The sequence below is a fragment of the Coenobita brevimanus genome, chromosome 98, assembly GCF_032717465.1.
Source record: "Coenobita brevimanus isolate Jiangsu-jjx chromosome 98, ASM3271746v2, whole genome shotgun sequence".
Classification (NCBI taxonomy): Eukaryota; Metazoa; Arthropoda; class Malacostraca; order Decapoda; family Coenobitidae; genus Coenobita; species Coenobita brevimanus.
Window position 1 is genome coordinate 34,842,531 of NC_137051.1, and position 25,357 is coordinate 34,867,887.

Genomic DNA, 25,357 nt, shown 5'->3' on the forward strand with positions numbered 1-25,357 from the left:
CAGAATCTGAGCTAGCATAATCAACAACTACTCTCCGAGATCTGTCCAACAAATGTGACTTAAGGAGCGAAAAAGCATGATCATGAATGCCATAAAAATCCATATCATCCAACAATACTTCACGATCTACTGTATTAAAAGCTGCATACAGATCCAACAGAACTGGGAGAGAGGACATCCCACTACAGGTGTTTGCCACAAAGACACTATGAATTCTTGTTAATGTGGTTTCTGTTGAATGGTAGTTTCTGTATGTTGATTGAACAACAGGAACAACTCTGTAATGTTCCAGTAGTAGTAAGAGTTGATCAAGTATGGCCCACTAAGTAATACTGGATAAGAAAGACAAGTTAGAGATGGGACGATAATTTGTCATGCTCTCGACATCAAGGCCTGGTTTCTTGATTAGAGGCCTAAGCAAAGTATGCTCTTCAGACTGCACAAAATTACTTTCTATGAAGTATCTATTTATTATGTAGCAGATAAAGTCTGCTGCGTACTCGTACACATCAGGCAGTTGTGACAAGCTACACAGATCGAGTGGGCAAAATGTTTTGTTAAGTTCTCTGATGAAACATTTGACTTTATTTACATCCAGTGGATGAAATGTGGAGTCACATGGAGAGACAGGCTAACAAATGAGGATATAAAGGAGCGTTGTGGTGTGGATGTGGATGTGATAGGAAGTGTTAGGAGGAATACACTGAGGTGGTTTGGCCATGTGGAGAGGATGAAAGGTGAAAGACTGACGAAGAGAGTGTATGTGAGTGAGGTGGAGGGGGGAAGAGGGAGGGGGAGGCCGAGGATGAGATGGAGGGATGGAGTGGAGAGGTATATGAGAGAGGGGGGGTGTGAGTTGGGAACGGGGCAGAAATGGCGGGGGACAGAGCGACGTGGAGGCGATTTGTTTGTGGCCACCCTGAATGGGACTGAGGCTTCTGGCAATAGATAGATAGATAGATAGATAGGATGAAATGTTGAAAGCAAATGACCCCCTGTGCACCATGATTGGAAGTCAACCGCATACACTTCACTAGAAGAATTGTTGTCTGAATCATTTACAGTATAATGCGGGATATCTTAGTTGTTAAAAATGAAGCAAAATTAGATGCCAACCGGGCATCAGATACAGAAGTTAGTTTAACAATTACATTCCCCCCAAACAACCAAATTGATCACAACTGCAGATTTTTTTTTTTTTTTTTTTATCACCACAACTTTATTTTGATAATACCTTGCCTTTTGAGCTTTTACAGCGTGAACAACTGCTCTTCTTGCAAAAACATAACACAAATGAGTGAATTTGGTCTGCTGCAAGCGCCACTCATGCTCTGCCTTTCTACGCTGTGTACGCAAAAATTAATTAATGGACCATACCACAGAGAATTATCGCTTACAATGATTGTGTTTACTAACTCAGGACAATAATGCTCAAACACTGACCTAAGCTCATTGTTATAAATATATCAACCAAATCATCAGAAGAAAGATCTGAAGAATCAAAGTAGCTTAAATGTTGATCAGTTTCAAGACACATCAAATGGCAGTCAACATTCCTGTAATTCCTGAACCTGATGACCTTTTTATAGGAAGAGGATTTTGGGATATCAAAACTAAAAGTGATCAGAGCATGGTCAGACATGCAGGGGTCCACTAAGTCAACCTCCACATCAGATACATGCCTACAATGAACATGGGACAAGATTAAGTCAGGGGCATATCCCGAGACATGAGCTGGATCACTCACATGATTGAAAAAATCATTCTGGGTGATCAACTTAAGGAATTCTGAAGAAAATGGTTTTGACTGCGGACTGTCAACTCAATACAGTAAGACCTCACTACTACGGACTAATTGGAGCCCAAACCATTCCGAAAAATGCAAAATTCTGATAAAAGCGACATCCGGACTTCCCCCTGCTAATCCGGACTTTTCCCGATATATCAGACATTAGTCTGGATTGCATGAATGGTTTTTAAACTGTTTTGACTACCATTGTGGTACGGTACTGTTATAACTTCACTACATTAATCAAATGGTATGTGGAGAGGATGGAGGATGCAAGACTGACAAGAGAGTGCATGTGAGTGAGGTGGAGGGGGGGAGAGGGAGGGGGGAGGCTGAGGATGAGATGGAGGGATGGGGTGGAGAGGTATATGAGAGAGGGGAGTGTGAGTTGGGGGCAGTGAAATGGCGGGGGACAGGGCGATGTGGAGGCGATTTGTTTGTGGCAACCCTGAATGGGATTGAGGCGTCTGGCAATAGATAGATAGATAGACAGATACAATATATATAATAACACTGTACTGTACACTGATAAACATGTCTTTTATTTACTTTATTGTGGTGAACATAGCTGAAGTGGTCAGGCAGTCCGGACTGCTTCTGGATTTATTGGACTTTTTCCGATATATAGGAATTTAGTCCGGTAGCTCCTTGAGTCCAATAAAAGCAAATTCCGGTCTGTTGAAGTCCATTATATCAAGGGTTTACTATAACTGAAATCACTGCAAACCAGCAGTCCTCTAGATTTATGAGAAAACACTTCAAGAAACTGTCCAAACTCCTCCATAAAACCTCAATCTGTGCCCAGATAACCTGGTCGATAGACAACTGAAATTCTAGTGATATTTTGATGAAAATTTATTAATACTTCCATAAATTCAAATGAAGGTGGGGTTAGGTCTGAGTCTATGAGAGAAATGTTTGCAAATGCTGCTGGGTAGATGATTGCTACACCTCCTCCCTGATAGTTAGCAGCAGGCTTGAGAATACTTATAACAGAATTTGCCTTGGGTAAAGCACTATGAATAATATTAATATCACACTCATACACTCAGGTTTCAGTCAAGCACAAAATGTCAAGCTTGTGCTGATCTAGACTTTCACTATGGTCTGTCTTATTACATATGGAACAAATATTTACAAAAAAAAAAATCCTTAACTGGTTCAAAAGGGATCTAGTTACTTTTTTGAATGGTCGAAATAGGTGTTTTTGATCAATCTATTCCTATAAGAAATCATAACTGGACAGTCTCTCCTAGATGCAAAATGGGCAACCGACTGTGAATTAGTTTTAGTATCTTGATGCCTTAAGAAAGAGAAGCTAATGCATTTGGGAGAATTTCTGTTACTACAATTCTTAGATTTATGGGCTCCAGCGCAAAAAACACATCTAGGTCACCTCTGGTGACATTTTCAAGACAGCAGTTTTAGTGTCATTCCTTGTTCTTGTGAAGAAAAGGTTGAGGGTACAACTTCGATCAATGAGCATCTTAATTTTATTATTTTTATTCAGAATGCTTGGGAAGATGTCAGAGTCACATAAGAAAGAGGAAAGGCCTGTCACAGTCATTTTTGGCAGCGCTTTCTTTGGCTCTGATACACAAAAAGTGCCATCACAGCCAAAATGGTCATTCAGTATCCCAGCCACTTCACCTTTGGCCTCAGCAGATGGAAACTTCATTACTTGCCCAACAGCCTTGGTCTTAAAGCAGCTATCAACCACTACCAAGCCAAGTACACCTATGTCTTTTGGTCCCTTTTGACTCGTTGGAGTGTCAGAACCGTTTTATGGTTTTACCATCATACTAGTACCTGTTGACTACAAATGGCTTTTTTCTGGCCATAAGCACCGATCTCAACTTTGCCCCCTGGCAGCTCCTTCCCTTCCCCCACATGAGACCCCCTGAACAGCATCTGCAAATGACTTGGCCTAGTCTTGGGTGACAGCCATGGGTGATGAGACCTTGGTCTCTAGTGCCTCCAGTCTGTTTGAAACATCTTTGATAGCCTGAAAGACTGGCCCAACAACTTCATCTTCCAACTCCTTCTTAAAGACTCTACATCCTCCACCAGCCAAGACCTCATCCGCTGGTGCAACACATTGGCAACACAGCCAACGAAATCCCAGCTGGTGGATCTTCAAAGACGGATAATCATTAGCATCCATATTTTTGCATGTCAGTTGAACCCACTCGCTGCAGTAGGCGCACTTCAGTGCTTGTGCACTTTCTGCTACAGACTTACTGCAGCATGGGCACTGGTGTTGTTTGCTCATGGTTGGCAAAAAAGAAAAGAACAAAACAAAAACAAACAACGACAACATCGGTAAAAAGTACACACAATACCACCCAGGATAAACCTGGGTAGTGCCTCCCCCCATTTGTGTCACCCAGATTTAGGGAAAAAAATGAAAAACACAAAGAACAGAAATTAAAAAACAGGGTGTCTGCGAAGTCACCACGAGTAGGTGGGGTACGACTTGACTACCCTTCTAGGAAAGGTAACCCAAACTGAGATGCTGCATAAGTGCTGAAATGGTATATTACAATACCATCTTGCTGCTGCTTTATGGCAGCAGCAAATATGACACTTAGGAATAACTTCATTGGTTACAATACACCACTGCTAAAGATCAAGCAGTGTGGAAAGCTGCCATTAGCTGACCAAGGCCAATACATGTAAGCATGTTGGAGCCTCTATAAACAGAGCACTAATGAAGCAAAATCAAATTATAGAAAACCTCTTCTTAAAGAATTGCCATATTGAGGTTGGTCATGGTTCAGCTGATGTTTTCTATAGATTGGGAGCTAAACCAAGTGCCAAAGCCAATTATTTACTTCTCACCAACTGCTGGAAACTGATACAATTAAGTTTCCTACAGTGAATACAAGAAAAATTACCATATTCCTTACTAGGACTCTTTTTCATTTTATTCACCCTATCCCTGAGGATCTCATTCACCTTTGTTAGCTTTTAGAATAGCAGGGATTCATACAGCTATAAAAAAAAAAAAAATACAAATTAAGTGGCCTTTCCTAATTTGAATAAAATCACCTTGTAAAGCTCAGCAACACCATCATCTAGCAGTAAACAAACTCTGCAAAAAGGGACAGCCAGAGGAAATAAGACAGATACGTATGATGATTTTAAGCTGCAGTTAAAATCTTTTATGTACATTATTAAAACTATCATTTTCTCAAGACAAGTGAATATTGTCGAGTGAAAACATTGATACATAAAGGTGTGCTTGATTGAGAACAAGTACAGTGCACCCTCAAGATAATGAATTATTGGTACCAGACCCCTGACGTTAAAGCTTATAGTTTATTAAAGCTGAACACCATGCTGTTCGGCAATTTCCCAGGCATTGTGGCTTTTACTGAACAAAGACTGTTAAATAAAAAGCGCTGTTTGGCCGTACAGTCATGTACACCCATACCCCGATATCCAGCAGTGTTGTGTACCAGTGGAAGCGTTCGGTTAGCAAGTATGTCGGACATCAAAGCAATTTTCCCCAAAAGATACTGAGGAAAAGCCAGAGATGTGTTCCAGACCCAAACCCAAACTCTCATTTACCTTAATCAACGGAGACTGACACAGGAAAACCATAGGAAATGTTATTATCCTCATAAACAATAATATTCCTAAAAAATGGCACATCAAACATCACATGCAGGAGGGTAGGCTGGTGGGACATGAGGTGTTCAACACCGCTTCTGGGTAAGTAAACAGCCATGCAGGCTGCTAGCAGTGCACCAAGTGGGGGTGGGGACATTCAAATGGTTCGGATTGTGGGAATGTTCCCCTATTTCTTGTTTTCAGTCTAGCGAAGTGCCGGTTATCAATGTGCTGTATAACAGAATATGGGTGTAGAGTAACATACAGCTAGGTCTAAACAGCTCTTTTTCTCAATAAATGCTCAATTTATGGCTTCTCTCAAGATGCTGGTCAACCAGAGACATATGTGGCACTCCGCAGGATGCGAAGGTGTGTGTGTGTGTGTGTGTGTGTGTGTGTGTGTGTGTGTGTGTGTGTGTGTGTATTTACCTATTTGTATTTACCTATTTGTAGTATACAGGAATTGAGCAATGCTCGTGTTGTCCTGTCTCCATATCCACATTTATCAAGTCTACCTTACACACATGAATGTTTTTCTCATGCACCACCTCTTTGTCTAAGTCGTTCCAAATATTTAAGAATATACCTAATTGTGATATACACGGAATGTACTATGCTCGTGGGTTTCCGTCGCTGTTTCTCAATAAGTCGAATTTAACTTTAAACTCGTTTAAGTTTTTAGACTGGACGATCTCTTTGTCCAGGCTATTCCATAAGTCTATACTTCTGTAAGGAAAGTTATATTTCTTGATATTCTTCAAGCAGCTTGACTTTTTCAATTTCATTCCACGTCCTCTTGTTGCTCTCTTATCCCATACAAACAGATCTTCTTTGTCAATTTTATCTACTCCCACCATGGTCCTGAACACCGCAATCATGTCTCCCCTCTTTCTCCTTTCCTCTAACGAAGGCAAATCCAGTTTTTCCAGCCTCTCTCTGTATGACAGGTCTGTCAGACTGGGGACCATCTTGGTTGCTGTTCTTTGTATTCTCTCAATCTTGTTTATATCTTTCTTTTTGTGTGGGGACCACACTACCGCTGCATATTCTAACCTGGGGCGGATCATGGCCACTATCAATTTTTTCATCATTTCCTCATCCATATAATGAAATGCTACTCTTATGTTAGTCAAGAGCTTATAAGTCTCTCCAACTATCTTGTTAATGTGCTTTTCTGGTGACAAACTATCTTGGACCAGCACTCCCAAATCTTTCTCTTCTCTCCTTTTTGTGATTAATTCATTACCCAAAAATAATTCAGTGATGGTCTCCTGGTACTTTTACCCATTTCCAATATTTTACATTTCTTTACATTAAATTTCATTTCCCACGTCCGGCTCCAATTGTGTATCCTATCCAAATCCTCCTGCAGTATTTTACAATCCTCCTCAACCTCTATCTTCCTCAAGATCTTTACATCATCAGCAAACAGACTCGCATAACTGTTCACTCCATCTACCATATCATTTACGTAAATCAGGAACATTACTGGCGCTAACACTGAGCCTTGAGGGACTCCACTTGTTACTTCCCTCCATCCAGACACCTTTTCCTTTATTACTGTCCTCATTTGTCTGTCTCTCAAAAAGTCTCTCATCCATTCCAGAAGTTTCCCCTTTAGTCCTCCTATATATTCTAGTTTCCACATTAGTCTCTTATGAGGTACCTTGTCAAAGGCCTTCTCTAAGTCTAAGTACACACAATCCACCCAACCATCTCTCTCCTGTACCACATCAATCACTCTTGAGTAAAAGCTCAACAAGTTTGAAACACATGACCTTCCACTTCTGAATCCAAACTGACATTCAGCCAAAATATTCATCTCTTCCAGATATTTTATCCATCTGTCTTTCAGGATTCTCTCACACAATTTTGCGACCATGCTGGTTAGAGACACTGGTCTATAATTCAGGGGTTCTTCCCTGTTTCCTCCCTTGTAAACTGGTACCACATTTGCCCTCCTCCATTCTTTTGGCACTTTCCCCTCTTCCAGTGAGCATACAATTAAGCTGTGAATTTTATCTGCCAGTTGTTCTCTGCATTCCTTCAGTACCCAATTAGAAATTCCATCAGGTCCTGGGGCTTTCCTTACATCTTGAGTTTCCAGTAATTTATACACTTCCTGCACCTCCACTTTTATATCTTTCATCACCGGAACATTTCTAATCACTCCCTCCCCTTCCACAAGCTCCTTTTCTTTAGTGAAAACTGACTGGAAACGTTTGTTCATTATTTCTGCTTGCATTGCCGCATCCTTAAAGACCTCTCCATCTACTTCCAGCTTGGTGATTCCTTCCTTTTGTTTCAGTTTGCCATTAACAAATCTATAAAACAGTTTGGGTTCATCCTTGCATTTGTCAATTATACCTTTTTCAAAATTCCTTTCTTCTTCCCTACGTATTCTTGTGTATTCGTTTCTTGTTCTTTTATATTTTTCCTTTGTTCTGTCGTTACCTCTCTTTCTCCAATTGTTCCACGCCTTATCTCTCTCTCTTTTGGCTATCATACTCCTTCTATTAAACCACTCCTTTTTCCTGTTTTCTTTCCCTCTTACTCTTGGTACAAATTTTTCCACTCCCAAATTATAGAGGTCTAGAAAGATATCCCACTTCCTCTGTATCTTTCGTTTCTCTGAATTTTCTCCAATCCGCATTTTCAAAAAAGTTTCTCAATCCTGTAAAATTTGCTTTGCCAAAGTTGTATCTTCCCTGTCTATGAAGCTCGTCTCTTGGCTCGACGTTTCCTATTAACATCTGGAACTCAATGACCACATGATCACTTCACTTTTTCCCAAAGGACAGAGATATTCCAATGATTCTATTACATCGGGTTCTTTGGTGAACAGTAAATCTAACCTTGCTGGTGTGTCCTCACCTCGAAACCGTGTCTCTTCTTTGACTCACTGCGTCATCACATTATTCATTATCATATTTAATAACATAGTACCCCACGAATCCTCGCCGCCTCCCGAGTACCATTCCTCCCAGTTCACCTCTTTACAATTAAAGTCACCCACCAAAATTATATTATTGCTTTTCTCAATTATTTTTTGCAAGTAGCTAGCCATATCTGACAACATCTCATGGTATTCGTCATCCTTCCATGCTCTCGTCTTTGGGGGAACATACACTACCGCCATATCTCTCTTAACACTCTCTCCAGTTTCTAATTTCATATATATATCTTCAGCCCTGCCTTCTCCCATTTCCACAGTATCTACATTTATGTTTTTCTTCACTGCTATCATCACTCCTCCTCCCTTTTTTTCTTTTCTGTCTTTTCTCCACAGTTTGTATTTACCATCTCCCAAATGAACATCAATATCTTCTCTTAATTTGGTCTCTACAAAGCACATGACATCAGGTTCATGTTCTCTCAAGAAATCATTAATTTCGATCCTTGTCGATATGAAACCATCAACTTTAGTATATATCACCTTCAAATTATTTTTGACATTATTAATACCCTCTTCTCTCCTACTCTCTGTCCGTACCACTTCCTCAACTTCTGATCTTTCACAACCATCCCCCCTAGTTTCCTTCACTTCTATTTCCTTAAATACCATTTCCTTACTTTCATATCCAATACTCTCCAAAAAAAGTATTACGTTCTTCCTCTGTCCTCTTATCATTTTTTTCCTTTACTTCTTCCTTTAATGATTTTAAAACTTCTCTTTCTTCTTCATTCAGATCTTTTCTTATTATAATATTTTCCATCCCCGCCTCTTTGCTTAATTTCCAGGTCACTTTAAGTATCCCATTTATTACACTTTCTGATGTAAACTTGACTCTCATTGGTCTTGTTTCCCCTTTCTTATAAGGCCCTATCCTCCTTACTTCCTCAATTTCTTTTACCCACTTGTCTCCTTCGGGGTCAATCTTGCCTAATATTCCTCTCACCATGTTCGTGTCTCTCTCGAGTCTTGCGAACCTAACCTTTTCTTCCTCTTCCCTGTTTCCAAATACTACCACACATCTGTTCCTTTCTACAGTTTCTCTCACTATTTTCTCTTTTTTCTTCAGTATTTTCACAACATTTTCTTCCATTTCTTTCTTGTTCATTTCCCTTTCTTCCTGGATGATCTCTCTTAAGCTGACCACTTCTTTCTGTTCTTCTTCTACGTGTGCCCACTTTGCCTTGTGTTCTTCTAATACATTACTCACCTTCTCCGTTTTATTAGTACTCTCTTCAAGTTTCCTCCTCAGTTCAACATTTTCCCTCTTCAAATTCTTAATCTCTTCATTGGCTGTTTCGTTGGACTGGATTAGACTCTGTATGGTGGTTTCCGTATCTCCTGACACATCCTTTATCACTAGATTCTCTACTTTTTTTTCGAGTTCACTAATCCTCATAATTAATGTTTTCACCAGGTCCATGACATTAGTATTAGCATCAAATCCTTGAAATTCCATTCCCTCATTGTTTACATTTTCGGCCATGTTTAACGTACCGGTAAAGTACCTAAACAGCTGTTACCAAATAAGCCACAAACATTCATGTATACTATTGCCAACAAATCTTTACATTTTTGGTAGTCTACCAACTTTCATTATTAAATTTAAAGAAAGACCCTAGGAGACAGGACAGACAAAATTCCTGAAACTACTCAAGGTTAGGAGCGATGCCTGGGACGTCCTCTCTCTCCGGCTGTTCGTGTGTGTGTGTGTGTGTGTGTGTGTATTTACCTATTTGTAGTATACAGGAATTGAGGAATGTTCATGTTGTCTTGTCTCCAAATCCACATTTATCAAGTCTACCTTTACACACAAGAATGTTTTTCTCATGCACCACCTCTTCATCTAAGTCATTCCAAATATTTATGTATTACCTAATATACCTAATTGTGATATACATGGAATGTGCTATGCTCGTGGGTTTCCGTCGCTGTTTCTCAGTAAGTCAAATTTAGCTTTAAACTCGTTTAAGTTTTTAGACTGGACGATTTCTTTGTCCAGGCTATTCCATAAGTCTATACTTTTGTAAGGAAACCTATATTTCTTGATATCCTTCAAGCAGCTTGACTTTTTCAATTTCATTCTGTGTCCTCTTGTTGCCCTTTTATCCCATACAAACAGATCTTCTTTGTCAATTTTATCTACTCCCACCATGATCCTGAACACTGCAATCATGTCTCCCCTCTTTCTCCTTTCCTCTAAAGAAGGCAAATCCATCTTTTCCAGCCTCTCTCTGTATGACAGGTCTGCCAGACTGGGGACCATCTTGGCTGCTGTTCTTTGTATTCTCTCAGTCTTGTTTATATCTTTCTTTTTGTGTGGGGACCACACTACTGCTGCATATTCTAACCTGGGGCGGATCATGGCCACTATCAATTTTTTCATCATCTCATCCATATAACGAAATGCTACTCTTATGTTAGTTAAAGAGTTTTTAAGTCTCTCCAACTATCTTGTTAATGTGCTTTTCTGGTGACAAACTATCTTGGACCAGCACTCCCAAAACTTTCTCTTCTCTCATTTTTGTGATTAATTCATTACCCAACAAATAATTCAGTGATGGCCTCCTGGTACTTTTACCCATTTCCAATATTTTACATTTCTTTACATTAAATTTCATTTCCCACGTCCGGCTCCAATCATGTATCCTGTCGAGATCCTCCTGCAGCATTTTACAATCCTCCTCAACCTCTACCTTCCTCAAGATCTTTACATCATCAGCAAACAGACTTGCATAACTGTTCACTCCATCTACCATATCATTTACGTAAATCAGGAACATTACTGGCGCCAACACCGAGCCTTGAGGGACTCCACTTGTTACTTCCCTCCATCCAAACATCCTATCCTTTATTACTGTCCTCATTTGTCTGTCTCTCAAAAAGTCTCTCATCCATTCCAGAAGTTTCCCCTTCAGTCCTCCTATATATTCTAGTTTCCACATTAGTCTCTTATGAGGTACCTTGTCAAAAGCCTTCTCTAAGTCTAAGTACACACAATCCACCCAACCATCTCTCTCCTGTACCACGTCAATCGCTCTTGAGTAAAAGCTCAAGTTAGAAACACATGACCTTCCACTTCTGAATCCAAACTGACATTCAGCCAAAATATTCATCTCTTCTAGATATTTTATCCATCTGTCTTTCAGGATTCTCTCGCACAATTTTGCGACCATGTTGGTTAAAGACACTGGTCTATAATTCAGGGGTTCTTCCCTGTTTCCTCCCTTATAGATTGGTACCACATTTGCCCTCTTTCATTCTTGTGGCACTTTCCCCTCTTCCAGAGAACACACGATTAAACTGTGAATTTTATCCGCCAGTTGTTCTCTGCATTCCTTCAGTACCCAATTAGAAATTCCATCAGGTCCTGGGGCTTTCCTTACATCTTGAGTTTCCAGTAATTTCTACACTTCCTGTACCTCCAGTTTTATATCTTTTATCACCGGTACATTTCTAGTCACTCCCTCCCCTTCCACAAACTCTTTTTCATTAGTGAAAACCGATTAGAAACATTTGTTCATTATTTCAGCTTGCATTGCTGCATCTTTATAGACCTCTCCTTTTACTTTCAATTTGGTGATTCCTTCCTTTTGTTTCAGTTTGCCATTAACAAATCTATAAAACAGTTTGGGTTCATCCTTGCATTTGTCTATTATACCTTTTTCAAAATTCCTTTCTTCTTTTGTACGTATTCTTGTGTGTGTGTGTGTGTGTGTGTGTGTGTGTGTGTGTGTGTGCGCATGTGCATGCGTGTAGGGATGCCACATTGGTAGGTGTTTCCCGTGCTTCCATTCTTACACCGAACAAAATTCTTTAAATGAATATAACTTTCAGCCAGCTAAAGGTGGTCGTTAAAACCAAAATTCGTTAAAGGAGCATTCGGTATATCGAGGGTTTATGGGGGCGTTCACCATCCATTCACTTGATGTAGTGCTACTCTCGGGTGGCTGCCCTTTCCTCTCGTCTTTCCTTCTTTTCTTCCTTCCTCTTATGTCCTTCTTTCCATTCTTTCTCTCCTCTTCCTTTTGTCTACAGGTGACTCTACACTGAGTGATGGGCCAAATGGTTTCTTGTACACCAGGAAACCATTTACTACACTGGGCTGTAACCATATAACCAAACTATGGCACCTGGTGGTTTAGTGGGTAATTAAGGTGTTCCAACCTGATTGAGCCTGTGTCGGTTTATACCCAAGGAGTGATTGGGATTTATTGCTCACGTAATGCCACTCACGGATAAGTGAGGCTTGTCACTTTCATCTTAAATGTCACGACCATCTTGTAGCCCCGAGCTCCTATGCTCGTAGGGCAACACAGGATTAGATGTATGTATGTATGTATGTACTGTTTCTTGTTAACCCCTACCCACCGGGTGTTGGTCAGGACTGACGCAAAATTGGTGGATAGAAGCCACTGGGTGTCAGCAGGAACCGCAGTTTTTTTTGCGCCACAGTTTGAAGTGGCTGCCACTTGAGCTCATCACCAAATGGTAGGGAAAGACACTCGCCACCTCATGCAAGTGTACCTCAGTCTTCTCTGTGACTTAGCCAGATGCTGAACGATGTTTTCTGAGACTTCTTGCCTGATTCCATTCTCCCCTCACGCTGAACCCTTGCCTCATCCACCCCTGACAAGCCTCTTTCCATGGATACTACGAAAGGGCTCAGTGATAGTGCCATTGGGTGTGCCTTGCATACCAAAGTACTTAGTTTATCTAGTACTGGAGAAATTATCATGTTGAAAGTGAAGCTAAAGTCGGGGCCGCATGCACACACACGAAGACATCCTGCTTCGAGTGCCAAAGGTTAGTCGTCATCTTCACGTCCTTATTCATCGACTCAAGCACCTGCAAACCTGTGGATCCTTTCATTCGCAAGAAGATGAGTTACTGAGTAATATGGTCTTTAATTTGTTTCCCTAACTGCTATACTTTCCCAGATACGCAGGTTTGAAATAAGGCTATTTTGGGAAAAAACTGCCATAGAGAGGGTAGCCGCTTAAAAAATGCCGATGTGTAGGGGTTAAGGTGTCAGTCATTTCTGGGTGTAGACAATATACAGACTTTGCCTCTCCAAGACACCATTAAAAAAAAAAAAGAGGGGGGGGGGGCATTGTTGGCAGAAAGACGGCATAAAAAATGGGCAGCAATATACTGAAATAACATTTACTGGTATATCACTCAGTGAAGGACATTTTTATTGTAAATATAAGTGATATATAACTGCTTATCATACTTTTTTTGCTTTCACTTGTCTAAAATTGCCATGTCCCATCTTCAGTGCTGAGGTATAACAATAGACTAACATTAAAATACATTGCTAGTCACACAGAGGTCCTATGAAAAGGATGCAGCACTGTAATGTAGCACTGCCATTTCCTGTCACTGAGCTTTATGAAATAAGCAATGGAAGGAAATAAATCTGGGCCAAGTTATGGTAAAAGAATTATACCACGCCTAACTGACCTGAAGAGACAATATGGTGCCACTCTCCACTAAGCTCAGCTCCAAGCCATCAATGGAGGCACGCACCATCTTGTACTTGATGGTGTCAGTGGTGGGACAGAAGTGGTCGGCAGTGGTGTGAGAGCACTGAGGCTGTGGCAGGCCATGGTAGCAGTGGAGGTAGGGACGAGGGTGGCGCAGGCAGTTTTCAGCATCCTCAACGGTGAAAATGAATGCTTCCAGTGCTGCAGCTATGTTCTGAAGCTGAGGAGGGAGATACATATGAATAAGTTGAGGTATGTCATATTTAGCATTATCCTAACTCCCCATCATCATCATCATCATCACCGTCACTATAACAGTAGGCAAAGACAGACAATTCTCAGCATCCTCAAGGGTGAAAATGAATGTTTCTTGTGCTGGGGCTACGTTCTGAAGCTGTGGGAGGGCGGGAGATACGAGAGAATAATTTAAGGAAAAGTCATAATTATCATCTTCCTAAACCCACCACGTTGTAATTGTTACTGTTGCCATGGCCCCTGGCTCTTCTTGAATGGGAACCCATTAGACTGAAAGTTGGAGACCACCATCTCCTACAGTCCAATGTTCTTTCAGGGGATAATAAGGGGAAGGAAGAGTGCCAGGGGATGTCCATACATCCATGCAGCAGAACTACCTGGTTATGTCAGTGCTACCATAGGAAAGAGTTCCTCCCCAGAGCACAAGTAATGGCAGACATTAATAAAAGTGAAAAAGAACACTTCTAGTGCTGTGGCTATGTTTGGAGGCTGTGGGGGAGGGAGACAGGTGGGGAATAACTGGGGAAAAAAAATCATCATTAACATCATCCTAGCCCATCATTATCATCACTATTAACCCATGGTGTGTCATGTATACATGACAGCCCATGGACGTCCAAGTGGCACGTGTACATGATCCAGTGTTTCATGGCAATGTTTGAATATTCCGCAGGTTGTTTCCACCACACGCAAACACTGGCAACCCTCCTGCATACATCCGAGTCACGCTCCAGTTACCTGCATACCTCCGTAACGGATAGACCCATGCAAAGTTTTCCCTGTGTCCGGATCATCAGCTGAGTGCCCGCAGCAGCTGACTTCAACACCAATGAAGTCCAGAGACCAGAAAGGAAGAGGCCTTAGTGATAGTGCGATAGGGAGGTAACTCAAGGTGACATTATCACCAATTGTGAGTGGAGAAAGTGACTTTCTCTGAGGATAGAGACTGCCACGATAAGTGTTGATATTTATGAGTCGGATGAGGAGGGTAGATCACGTGAGTCCTCCACTGTGCATCCATCATTTCCCCGTATACGTTCAACTGCTATATCCGATGATGGGAATGGTTAAGAGGATACTGATGATCCTGGAGAGGGATAGTGGCACGGATGAGAGGATGGAAGAGGAGACAGGGAGTGGAGAAAGGGAGGAGGTGGAGGAGGGACGGAGGAGAGAGCGCAGTAGGGCAAGCCTCGCACCAGCGTTCCATGTATATTTATGTGAATAATAGAAGCAGAAAGTTTGTTTCATGATGAAATCAGTGCCTTATTTTTTTACTGACTTTTTGTTTGTGTACATATTTGTCATGATGAAAAAGTATATACAAGCCACAGGAAAAAAATTCTGTCGTGGTGGAATATATAGTGGATTACGGATGATATGTGGATAACTATTTTGTTCACAATATTACTAATGCATTCAGGTTTTATGTAGTAATAGTAGTAGTGCTAGTAACAGTAGTAGTAGTGGTGGTAGTAGAAGTAGTAGTAGTCATAGTGGTAGTAGTAGTAGTAATAGTAGTAGTAGTAATAGTAGTAGTAGTAGTAGTAGTAGCAGTGGTAAGGCAGTAGTGGTAGGGTAGGGTAGCAGTAGTAGTAGTGATGGGGTCGGGTGGTAGTAGTGGTAGTAGTAGTAGTAGCAGTAGTAGTAGCAGTGGTAAGGCAGTAGTGGTAGGGTAGGGTAGCAGTAGTAGTAATGGTAGGGCAGTAGAGGCAGGGTAGGGTAGTAGTAGTAGTAACAGTAGTAGTATTTGTCATAGTTGTAGTAATACCCAGACTTCTAGCAGCACATCGGTGCTCTCTTGTATTTTGTTTTTCTCGTGGAAGGAACAGTTTGTGGGATCGTGACCTTTGGTTCCTTTTTCCTAGCATAAAAAAAAAAAAAGAAGAATCGAGCAACAATGGAAGCCAAACATACATTTGTGTGTGTGTGTGTGTGTGTGTGTGTGTGTGTGTGTGTGTGTGTGTGTGTGTGTGTGTGTGTGTGTGTGTGTGTGTGTGTGGTGTAAGGCACTGCTGGTGGCATGGTGGTGAGCTGATGGTGACCTGAGCCAGCCTGCCTCAAGGTCAATGCTTATAACAGCACTCACAACACACTCATGCCACATTTCTGAAAAACCTGCACGGAAATGGTGTTTGTGGTTGGCTGCAGTCTTCTAAAAGTGTTATTATTGTGGAGGACTAGTATAAGCCTTAGTTGTGCCACAACACCTCAGCCACGCATATGGACACAGGCAAAAAAACAGACACACAAGAAACACCAAAAGTAGTCCTAATTCAATTGGTAGAGAGGTGGCCTGCAGTCCAACTGCACCCAGATTCAAATCCCAGCTGGGGCAGGGAACAATTTAAGGATTTTAATTTCTTAAAATCAGACTTTACTGATCTACCAGAAGACTCGCTGACATTGTAAAAATACCCCCATTAAAACCAATACACCAGTCCTGTATGAGACAGCCCTAGCATGTATTCAATATGGACAGTGGGTGTTAGCGCCAAAGTGGTGACATGTATGGCATGTAAGAGGGCTACTGGGCCTTGAGAGCAGGCTGTGAAGCCTACGCCCAGAGTCGGGGGGAGGGGAAAAAAAAAAAAAAATGACTACACTCACTTCACGGACAATCTGGGGCCATCAGCTTGAAGTCAAAGGATTGGTGAGTATTATGACACTGTTTTTTATTTTTGGTCAAGTATTAGCTGAGATATTAAGGTTTAAAAAAAGGTGATTTTCTCTGAAATGCCCAGCTTGGAGAAGGGTCAGCAGAAATATATGCTGGCGGCCATAGGTTAAGAGGAAGAGGTGGTACAGGCAGGTTTTGGAATCCACCACAGTGAGAGTGTCTTATGACATGTTAGTGTGCCATGTACATCAGTTAAGCCACCTTTAACAAAAAATCAAATAATCAAAATCAAACTGTTACCTAACTCAATCTGGGACTGAATTTACATATTTTCAGATAGTAGCCAACTTCTCTCATCATCCGACCATCACCTACCCCTTGCCACTCAGGGATAAGAAACTGGTCACCCAATGTCTTAAATCTGTGGACTAAGTTGCCTAGGGCAGACCACTATGATCCTGATGCAGTGCTGGTCAAAAAAGGACTGGATGATGTGGACTAAGTGACCTAGGGCAGGCCACTATGCACCTGATGCAGTACTGGTAAAAAAAAAAAAACTGGATGATGGATAGCAACAGTAGGAGTACTGTAGCTGTAACCCCAGGCTTATCCTGGCATAAATCCAGCAGACTGCAGTTAACTGGCCCTTCAACAGATTGCTCCCAGAGATGTTTTATTGAGGTCATATCGAAGGATTGTCTGTGTTGTGAGGGTAAGGTGCATGAGGTGAGTAAGTGGGCTCTGATGTGGGTGGCAGCATTACAATGAGGGCATAGTGGATTATTTGTGAGCTGTATTTTGTGCTGGTACTGAGGCGAGGAAGGCTGATGGTCCAGTAATAATCTGGCTGAGTGCATTTGTGTCTCTCTGGGTAGAGTAGCCTAAGTAGGGTGGGTTGTAATGTACATCCCTTCATATATAGCTAGCTGTACGATGTAGTTGTAGGAATGCACAGTGTAGCTGTCAGGAATTCTGTTGTGGCTAGATCAGAGTATCTGCAAGGTCAGCAAATCTGACCATCTCTAGGTTGCTGCCCCTCTCTCCAGCAGAAACATACAGAACCTGGTATGATGCACACACAACTATATCATTCAACTCAGTAAATCAAGAAATCACAGCCTACTGAGTTTGTTCCAACACCTGCACCTGCTCCATCATTGCACTCCTGTTACAGGGTGTCTTGTGGTGGTTCATGAAGGATGCTGTTTATCTTGATGTTTTGGATGGCTGTGGTGGCTAAGTGTTTATGTATACTTGTGGTAAATGGAATAAGAAAACCAGTGAATAGGCTACTACAAATGGTAACCCCTCGAATGACACCTCAGACAATGTCCTGGGCAATGGATAACCCTTTCACAATGTCACAATGCAGAGGACTGGCTGGAGCAAGTCGAAGCTGCTCTCACTGGCAGCACGGCCACTGACTCACAAAAGTACGAGGCACTGCTCTGTGTTCTTCCGACAGAGCTTGTCTCAGAAGTTCTGACGACAGAACACCCATCATAACCCTCTCCAGCACCCCTATGATGGCCCATTCCAAGTCATCTCCCTTTCAGCAAAGTTCATAACAATCAATTGCAAGGGAAAACAGGGCACCATGAGCATCGTCTGCCTGAAGCCAGCAACCATGCCTCCGGATGAATCACGAGATACCGCACCACCACCCCAACAGGAGCCATCAACATCCAGCACACCACCATCACCACCACCACCACCACCACCACCACCATCACGCACACATGACATGGGTTCCATTGTCAAACTTACCAGATAATGATACCCATAGTGACACTCACATCTGTTCTTCCTCCACAGGTTTCTTCTCCCGATCCTGCCTTGGATTCTACCAGCGGATACACAACCCGTAGTGGCCGCACCGTATGCATCCTAGAGAGCCATGTCTCCTACATCGGGATGAGCCATCTTCCCACAGCGCCCAGGGAGGAAGGGGGGTATTGTAGTGACCACCACCTGCATCCACTACTACCACTTCCCTTGGCGGTCCTGGAGACAACACACATGAGCTCTGGGCAACAACAGCACAGGGGACCCCTGGCTGGTGTGCCTTCTTGCCGTCAGAAGCAGAGCGGGCAATGCTGCAGTCATACCGAGACAAACCAGGGTGTATGTCAACATTAGTTCACCAGCACCTGATCCAGCTACAGTAGTTCACCAGTAGTACCAGGTCCAGCTAGCTCACCAGCAGCACCAGGTCCAGCTGGCTCACCAGCAGCACCAGGTCCAGCTGGCTCACCAGCAGCACCAGGTCCAGCTGGCTCACCAGCAGCACCAGGTCCAGCTGGCTCACCAGCAGCACCAGGTCCAGCTGGCTCACCAGCAGAACCAGGTCCAGCTAGCTCACCAGCACCACCAGGTCCAGCTAGCTTACCAGCAGTACTAGGTCCAGCTACCTCACCAGCAGCACCAGCACCAGCTTTTCCAGCAATATCTCACCAGCACCAACAGGAGCTGTCATCACTACAGCAGCTGACAACCCCCAATACACATTACCTGCTGTAATCTTATAATAAACTCAATAAACTGCAGTTAGGTCCAATAAGTTTCCTTTCTCCCATCTCTGAGTGTGTTTGTGCTTTGGTCTGTGTCACTGTGGTTAAGGGAATAAGACAGCCAGTGAACTGGGTACATACTACAGTGTTTGTGAAGTGTAGTGTTGGATGAAGAACTGGATAATAGTGAGAAAGAGCACAAGAGATAGGTGTGGTGACCTGAAACCTGTGTAAGGTAAGCTGTAATACTGTATCACCTTAAATGTGTGGACTAAGGAGCTTGGCCCCAGGCCCCTATGCTCCTGGTGAGGCAATATTGCAATGAACATGGATGGAAGTCCCCGTTAAAAGGAACTTTCTGTGTGTGCCATTCAGCTAATACATCAACCCCTGCTATTCATGGGAATTATGTACCAGACCCACCTGCGAATGGGTGAAATCCGTGAATAATCTGTACCTTCCACAAAAATCACTGGTTTCACCGTTTTAACTATTCCCATATCTACAGACCCACTGTGAGACTAGTAAATGCCCTATATCATAAATCACTAATGGCCTTCTCATTTTTCTTGATATAATGCATGATGCTCTCGTTCACACCAAAATGTCTGCCAACAGCCATGAACAACTGCACCTCCCACACCATGTTCAGCAATTTCACTTTATCTTCCAGTAACATCACTTTCTTCTGCAGCTTAGGCTCCCTAGCAGTAGACGCACCCTGAGCAGCATGCTTAGGACCCATTTTTCACAGGGATAAAGAATGGAGTTGATTAATGATGCTGTAATAACATGCAGAAAAGTGGATGTACAACCCATGAGATAGCATGAGAGAGAATGAGTGTGGTGGCATATGACTAGGTCCCCTCTTTGAACAGCCAATAGGATAGGGAGAAAGAAAACACATAGGCAGACAATAAGGACTGCTACCCTAGCAGCCAATCACAAGCAAGCTCTCACTGCGAGAAAAGAACGGGAGATTTGTGTTGTGAAATATACTATGCACCAAGTGCTGTAGAGTGCTCATGCCCTGTGCTGAACAGCACATACCTACACAGGGTAACTGCAGAGTTTAACTGTACAGAACAGTATTTCTCATGAAAAACAAAAAAAAATTACTTATGAAACTACTAGGAACAGCTGATGCTGTGGGAAGAGCAAGAAATAAGTTCCTGTGAATTTTTAAAATAATTTCCCCCCCAAATTTGCAAATATGTGAACCCGTGAATAGCAAGGGTAGACTATACATTTACAATAAATTATGGAAAAAATGTTTATTACCCCATAAAATGCAAAGCACCTTCATACAGGACTTGGCTCTAACTGTGACTTACCTCAGAGGAGACCAAAAAAAAAATGAATTTTCAATTACTGTATTTGTTTTCTTGGTACTTGTTTGAGCTAAACTGTAAAGTAGATAATGACTTGGAAACTTGCATATCTCTTTTTTTTGCATGCCCTCTTCCATCTCACACTCATAAAACTTCTTTTTTTTTAACTTAGTTATCTTTTTGCCTGCTGAAAAACCTATCTATCTATCTATCTATAGCCCGACGCCCTAATCCCGCAAAGGGTGGCCGCAGACAAAACGCCTCCAAGTCACTCTGTCACCCACCATTTGACTCCCCTCCCCCCAACTCACCCCCCCCTCCCTCATATACCTCTCAACTCCATCCCTCCACCTCATCCTCGGTCTACCCCTCCCTCTCCCTCCCTCCACCTCACCTACATACACCCTCTTAGTCAGTCTTTCATTCTCCATCCTCTCCACATGTCCAAACCACCTCAGTGTATTTCTCCTAATCTTTTCAACCACATCCACATCTACCCCACAACGTTCCTTCACTTCTTCATTCGTCAACCTGTCCCTCCACGTCACTCCACGTGCTCCTCTCAAGTAACTCATTTCCACTGCTCTCACTCTTGACTTGTTCCCCTCTTGCAAGGCCCACGCCTCGCTTCCATACGTCAGGGTAGGGATCACAATACCATCATGCAGTGACTTCTTAACTTCCATACTCACCTCCCTATTTCTCATTACTGCTTCCAGTGTGCCAACAACCTTCCTTCCCTGCTGTACCCTTTCACGTACTTCATCCCCCAAAGTTCCATCCTTACTCATCACACTACCCAAGTACTTGAATGCACTCACATTCTCCATATCCTCACCATCCAACCTCACTGCACACTCTGTGACTTCATTCCTCTCAAACACCATAACTTTACTTTTGTTTACATTAACTTTCAGCTTCCTCCTCCTACACACTGTCCCAAATTCATTCACCAAACCTTGCAACTCCCATTCATCTTCACTCAACAATACTGTATCATCAGCAAACAGCAACACCAGAAGCTTCCAAATCTCACCCTCATTCATTAGGGCCACCCCCACATCCACTGCCCTACCTTGTACCTCCTTTACAACCCCATCCATATATATATTAAACAGCCATGGAGACATTACACACCCCTGTTTCAGTCCCACATTGAGATCAAAGAACTCACTCAGCTCACCATCCACTCGCACCGTAGCCCTAGCTCCCTCGTACATACTCTTCACAGCACTCAACAATTTCCCCTCCACTCCATATATTCATAATACCTTCCACATACCTTTCCTATCTATTCTGTCATAAGCTTTCTCCAAGTCCATGAAGGCAGCGTACACTTTCCTTCCCTTCTCTAGATACTTCTCCACTAAACATCTTAGAACAAATATCTGATCTACACACCCTTTTCCCTTCCTAAATCCCCCTTGTTCTTCTCCAACTAGCTCCTCTGTCATATGCCTAACCCTATCAATGAGTATTCTACCATATATTTTACCAGTCACACTAAGAAGGCAAATACCCCTATGGTTACCACATACTTCTCTCTCCCCTTTTCCTTTGTACAGAGGAACAATTATACCTGATTTCCAGTCCTCTGGAACCCTTCCTTCTTCTCAAGCCAATCTACACAACTTCCATATCCACTCCACAACAATCTCACCCCCATACCTAAGCATTTCACCACACACTCCATCAATTCCTGGGGCCTTTCCCAGCTTAATCTTCTTCATCGCTTCCACTACTTCCGACCTACTGATCTCTTCCTCCCTCCTCTCATCTCTTCTTCTCCCAGCCATTCCCCAACCACTTATACTCACACTGCTCTCACTCTCTACATTCAACAAATCCTTAAAGTGCTCCTTCCATCTCCTCAATTTCTCTCTCTTCTCCACCAACAATCTATTATTCCTATCTTTCACTCCCTACTATTTCCCCTTTCACACTGCCTTACTTTCTTTACCTCCTTCCAAAACAATTTCTTACTCTCCCTCCATTTCACACTCAGATTCCTCCCAAACTCTTCATCCACTTTCTTCTTACTCTCCTTCACCAGTCTCTTAACCTCCCTTCTCCTGCTCACATATACCTCTCTCTTCTCTCTCTCATCTTCTCCCCTACCTCTACTCGCCAACCATTCACCATATGCCTTCTTCTTTTGTTCCACAGCTCGTTTCACCTCATCATTCCACCATGCTGTCCCTTGCACACCCTTGCATCTCCTCCTCACTCCACAAACCACCTCACACGCTGCGCTTATCTCTTCCGTGAATATCTTACATAAGTCTTCCACCCCTTCCATCTGCTCTAGCTCATACCTTCCCAATCTTTCTTCCACTATGCTCTTATACTCTGTCCTCTTCTCACTATCTTGCAATTTCTCCACTCTTCTCACAGGAGCTGCTTCCTCCTGTCTTCCCCTTCGCCTCCTCAACCACTTTCTTTGCAGCTCTACCTTGGCCATCACTAAGTGATGGTCCGAGACTCCATTCCCCCACCCTCTCCACACCCTTGCATCCAACACTTGTCTTCTCATTCGCTCATCCACACACACGTAGTCTATCATTGCCTTTCGTTCAACAAGTTCACCATCCATCCTCCTCATTACTCTCCATGTATACCGGTGGATCATCTTATGACGAAAGTAGGTGTTAGCTATTGCCAACCCCTTACCAGCACAGATGTCCACCAAAGCACTACCATTCCCATCTACTTCAGCTGGCACACCCCACTGACCAACCACTCCATCCACTCGTACATTCCCAACTTTGCCATTCATGTCTCCAATCAACAGCACTCTCTCGCTCCTCTCAAACTTGTCCATACATGCTTCTACTCTCGCCCAAAACTCATCTTTCACTCTTGCCACTCGATCCTCTGTTGGAGCATACACACATACAATCGCCCATGCTTGTATACCTACTTCATACCTCACCCATACAATCCTTGCACCCACTGTTCCATACTCTCTTATATTCTCCTTCCACTTCTTGCTTATCATCAGACATACTCCCCCTCTTGCCCTCTCATTCTCACTGACTCCCGCACATATACCTACACCGTATTCCCATTCTCTCATCCTTTCACCTTCCCATTTAGTTTCAGTCAATCCACATATATCCACTTTTGCATCCTCAAGCACCTGGACAATCTCTCTCTCTTTCACTTCATCATTCTCTCCTCTCACATTCCACGTTGCTACCCTCAGAATGTCCTTTGTCCGTTCCTTAGTCGTCAACGTATGGTCCGTCCGGGTCCGAGGCGCTTTATTTGCTTTTTTAGTTAGTTCTTTTTACGGGGTGGGGCACTAACCCACCACCAACCCTTTTAGTCGCCTCGTACGACAAGCAGGGATACTGGGGGAGTATTCTTGAAACCCCCCTAACGCCAGGGGCCGAAAAATACTCATGGTAATTTCAGGAAACTGTACCAGCAACCTACAGAATATATCAATCTATGATTTTGTGCACATATACTTTATCATATTCTCTTATAAAACATTATGATAAAAAAAAATCACTTGGGGAAACTTTAAAAATTTATGTTTTCTCATTCACTGGGTACATAAGATTTTCCGTAAGCTGCGGTTTATGGATGGAACTTCCACTGATACCTTTAACGCTGACCTTCTTCCAATTTACAGTATCAGTTGTGGGCAGAGTGTGGCAATATTTTGGAAAACATCTCTGGATTATAACAAGGATTGCCTGTGGATGCAAAAAACAAGATGTTGTAGATACCTGCGGTGAGGTAAGCTTGCCACTGAGTGTACTGATGGTCAGCTCCACTAACCAAGCGTACTCCAGTGTCTCCTCATCCAGTGACCGCTCCTTTGCACTGAACATGGCATCACCGCGCATCTGCGTGATGATAAGAATATAAAGAAACACAAAGAAAAACACAAAACCAAATCAAGTCAATCAACACTCCAAATGAGGCCAAGCTTTCTTTGGCGCAATGTCCATGCTGAGGATGGCCACAGTACAGCTTTGCTTTTGATGGACTGGAAGCTAAACCACGTGCCAAACCACTGATTATGATTATTATTATTATTATTATTATTATTTTCATCTAGGCCTCCTTTCCCACCCTAGGGCAGGGTAAAGAGTAGCAACGTCCAGACGGCCCAAGTCTGCCCAGTCCAATGGGCCACAAGTCTATTCACTCATCATTCAAGCCCCCAGAATCCTGGCTCTACCTGATATCCCAAAAACTTTCATCACATTCCGTAGCTTCACATAAACCTATTTGACAGTCAATCTGAACACTGTCACATTAAAAAGGGGTGACAAATCCCTGATCTTGCACTTCATCTCACAACATTCATCCAGCCAGCTCGATCTCTTGTCAGTAATCCTAGCTTCACCGACTTCTAAACCTATCTTCCTCACACACTCATTCACAATATCCCGCCACCTTCTACTTGGCCTACCCACCCTGTCTCCTCTCTCCTTCATATTTGCTCAGATATACCTTTTTCACCACTGAATTGTTATCCACTCTCTCCACATGACCATACCATCTCAGTATACTCTCTTCAATTCTGGTGTCCACAGACTTCCTCACTCCACATCCTTCACGAATCACATAATTTCGTATCCTATCCACTCTTTGTACTCCACATACATTCCTCAGCAGTCCCGTCTCCACTGATCTCACTTTTCATTTTCATGCCACACCATAGTCCCACATCATCATCATCATCACCATCCAGGCCTCCTTTCCCACCTGGGGGCAGGGTGAGGAATAGCAACGTCCAGAAAGCCCAAGTCTGCCCGGTCAAATGGGCCATACTTCC

General features: G+C 42.8%; 1 protein-coding gene across 1 annotated transcript in view; it reads right to left on the minus strand.

Moving 5' to 3' along the window:
* tweek (transmembrane protein KIAA1109 homolog tweek) overlaps nucleotides 1-25,357 on the minus strand; it is an 839,779-nt gene that overhangs the window by 731,268 nt on the left and 83,154 nt on the right. Inside the window, 2 exon segments of the mRNA XM_080283669.1 lie at nucleotides 13,824-14,066; nucleotides 24,300-24,419. Coding sequence (XP_080139795.1) covers nucleotides 13,824-14,066; nucleotides 24,300-24,419 — 363 coding nt within the window.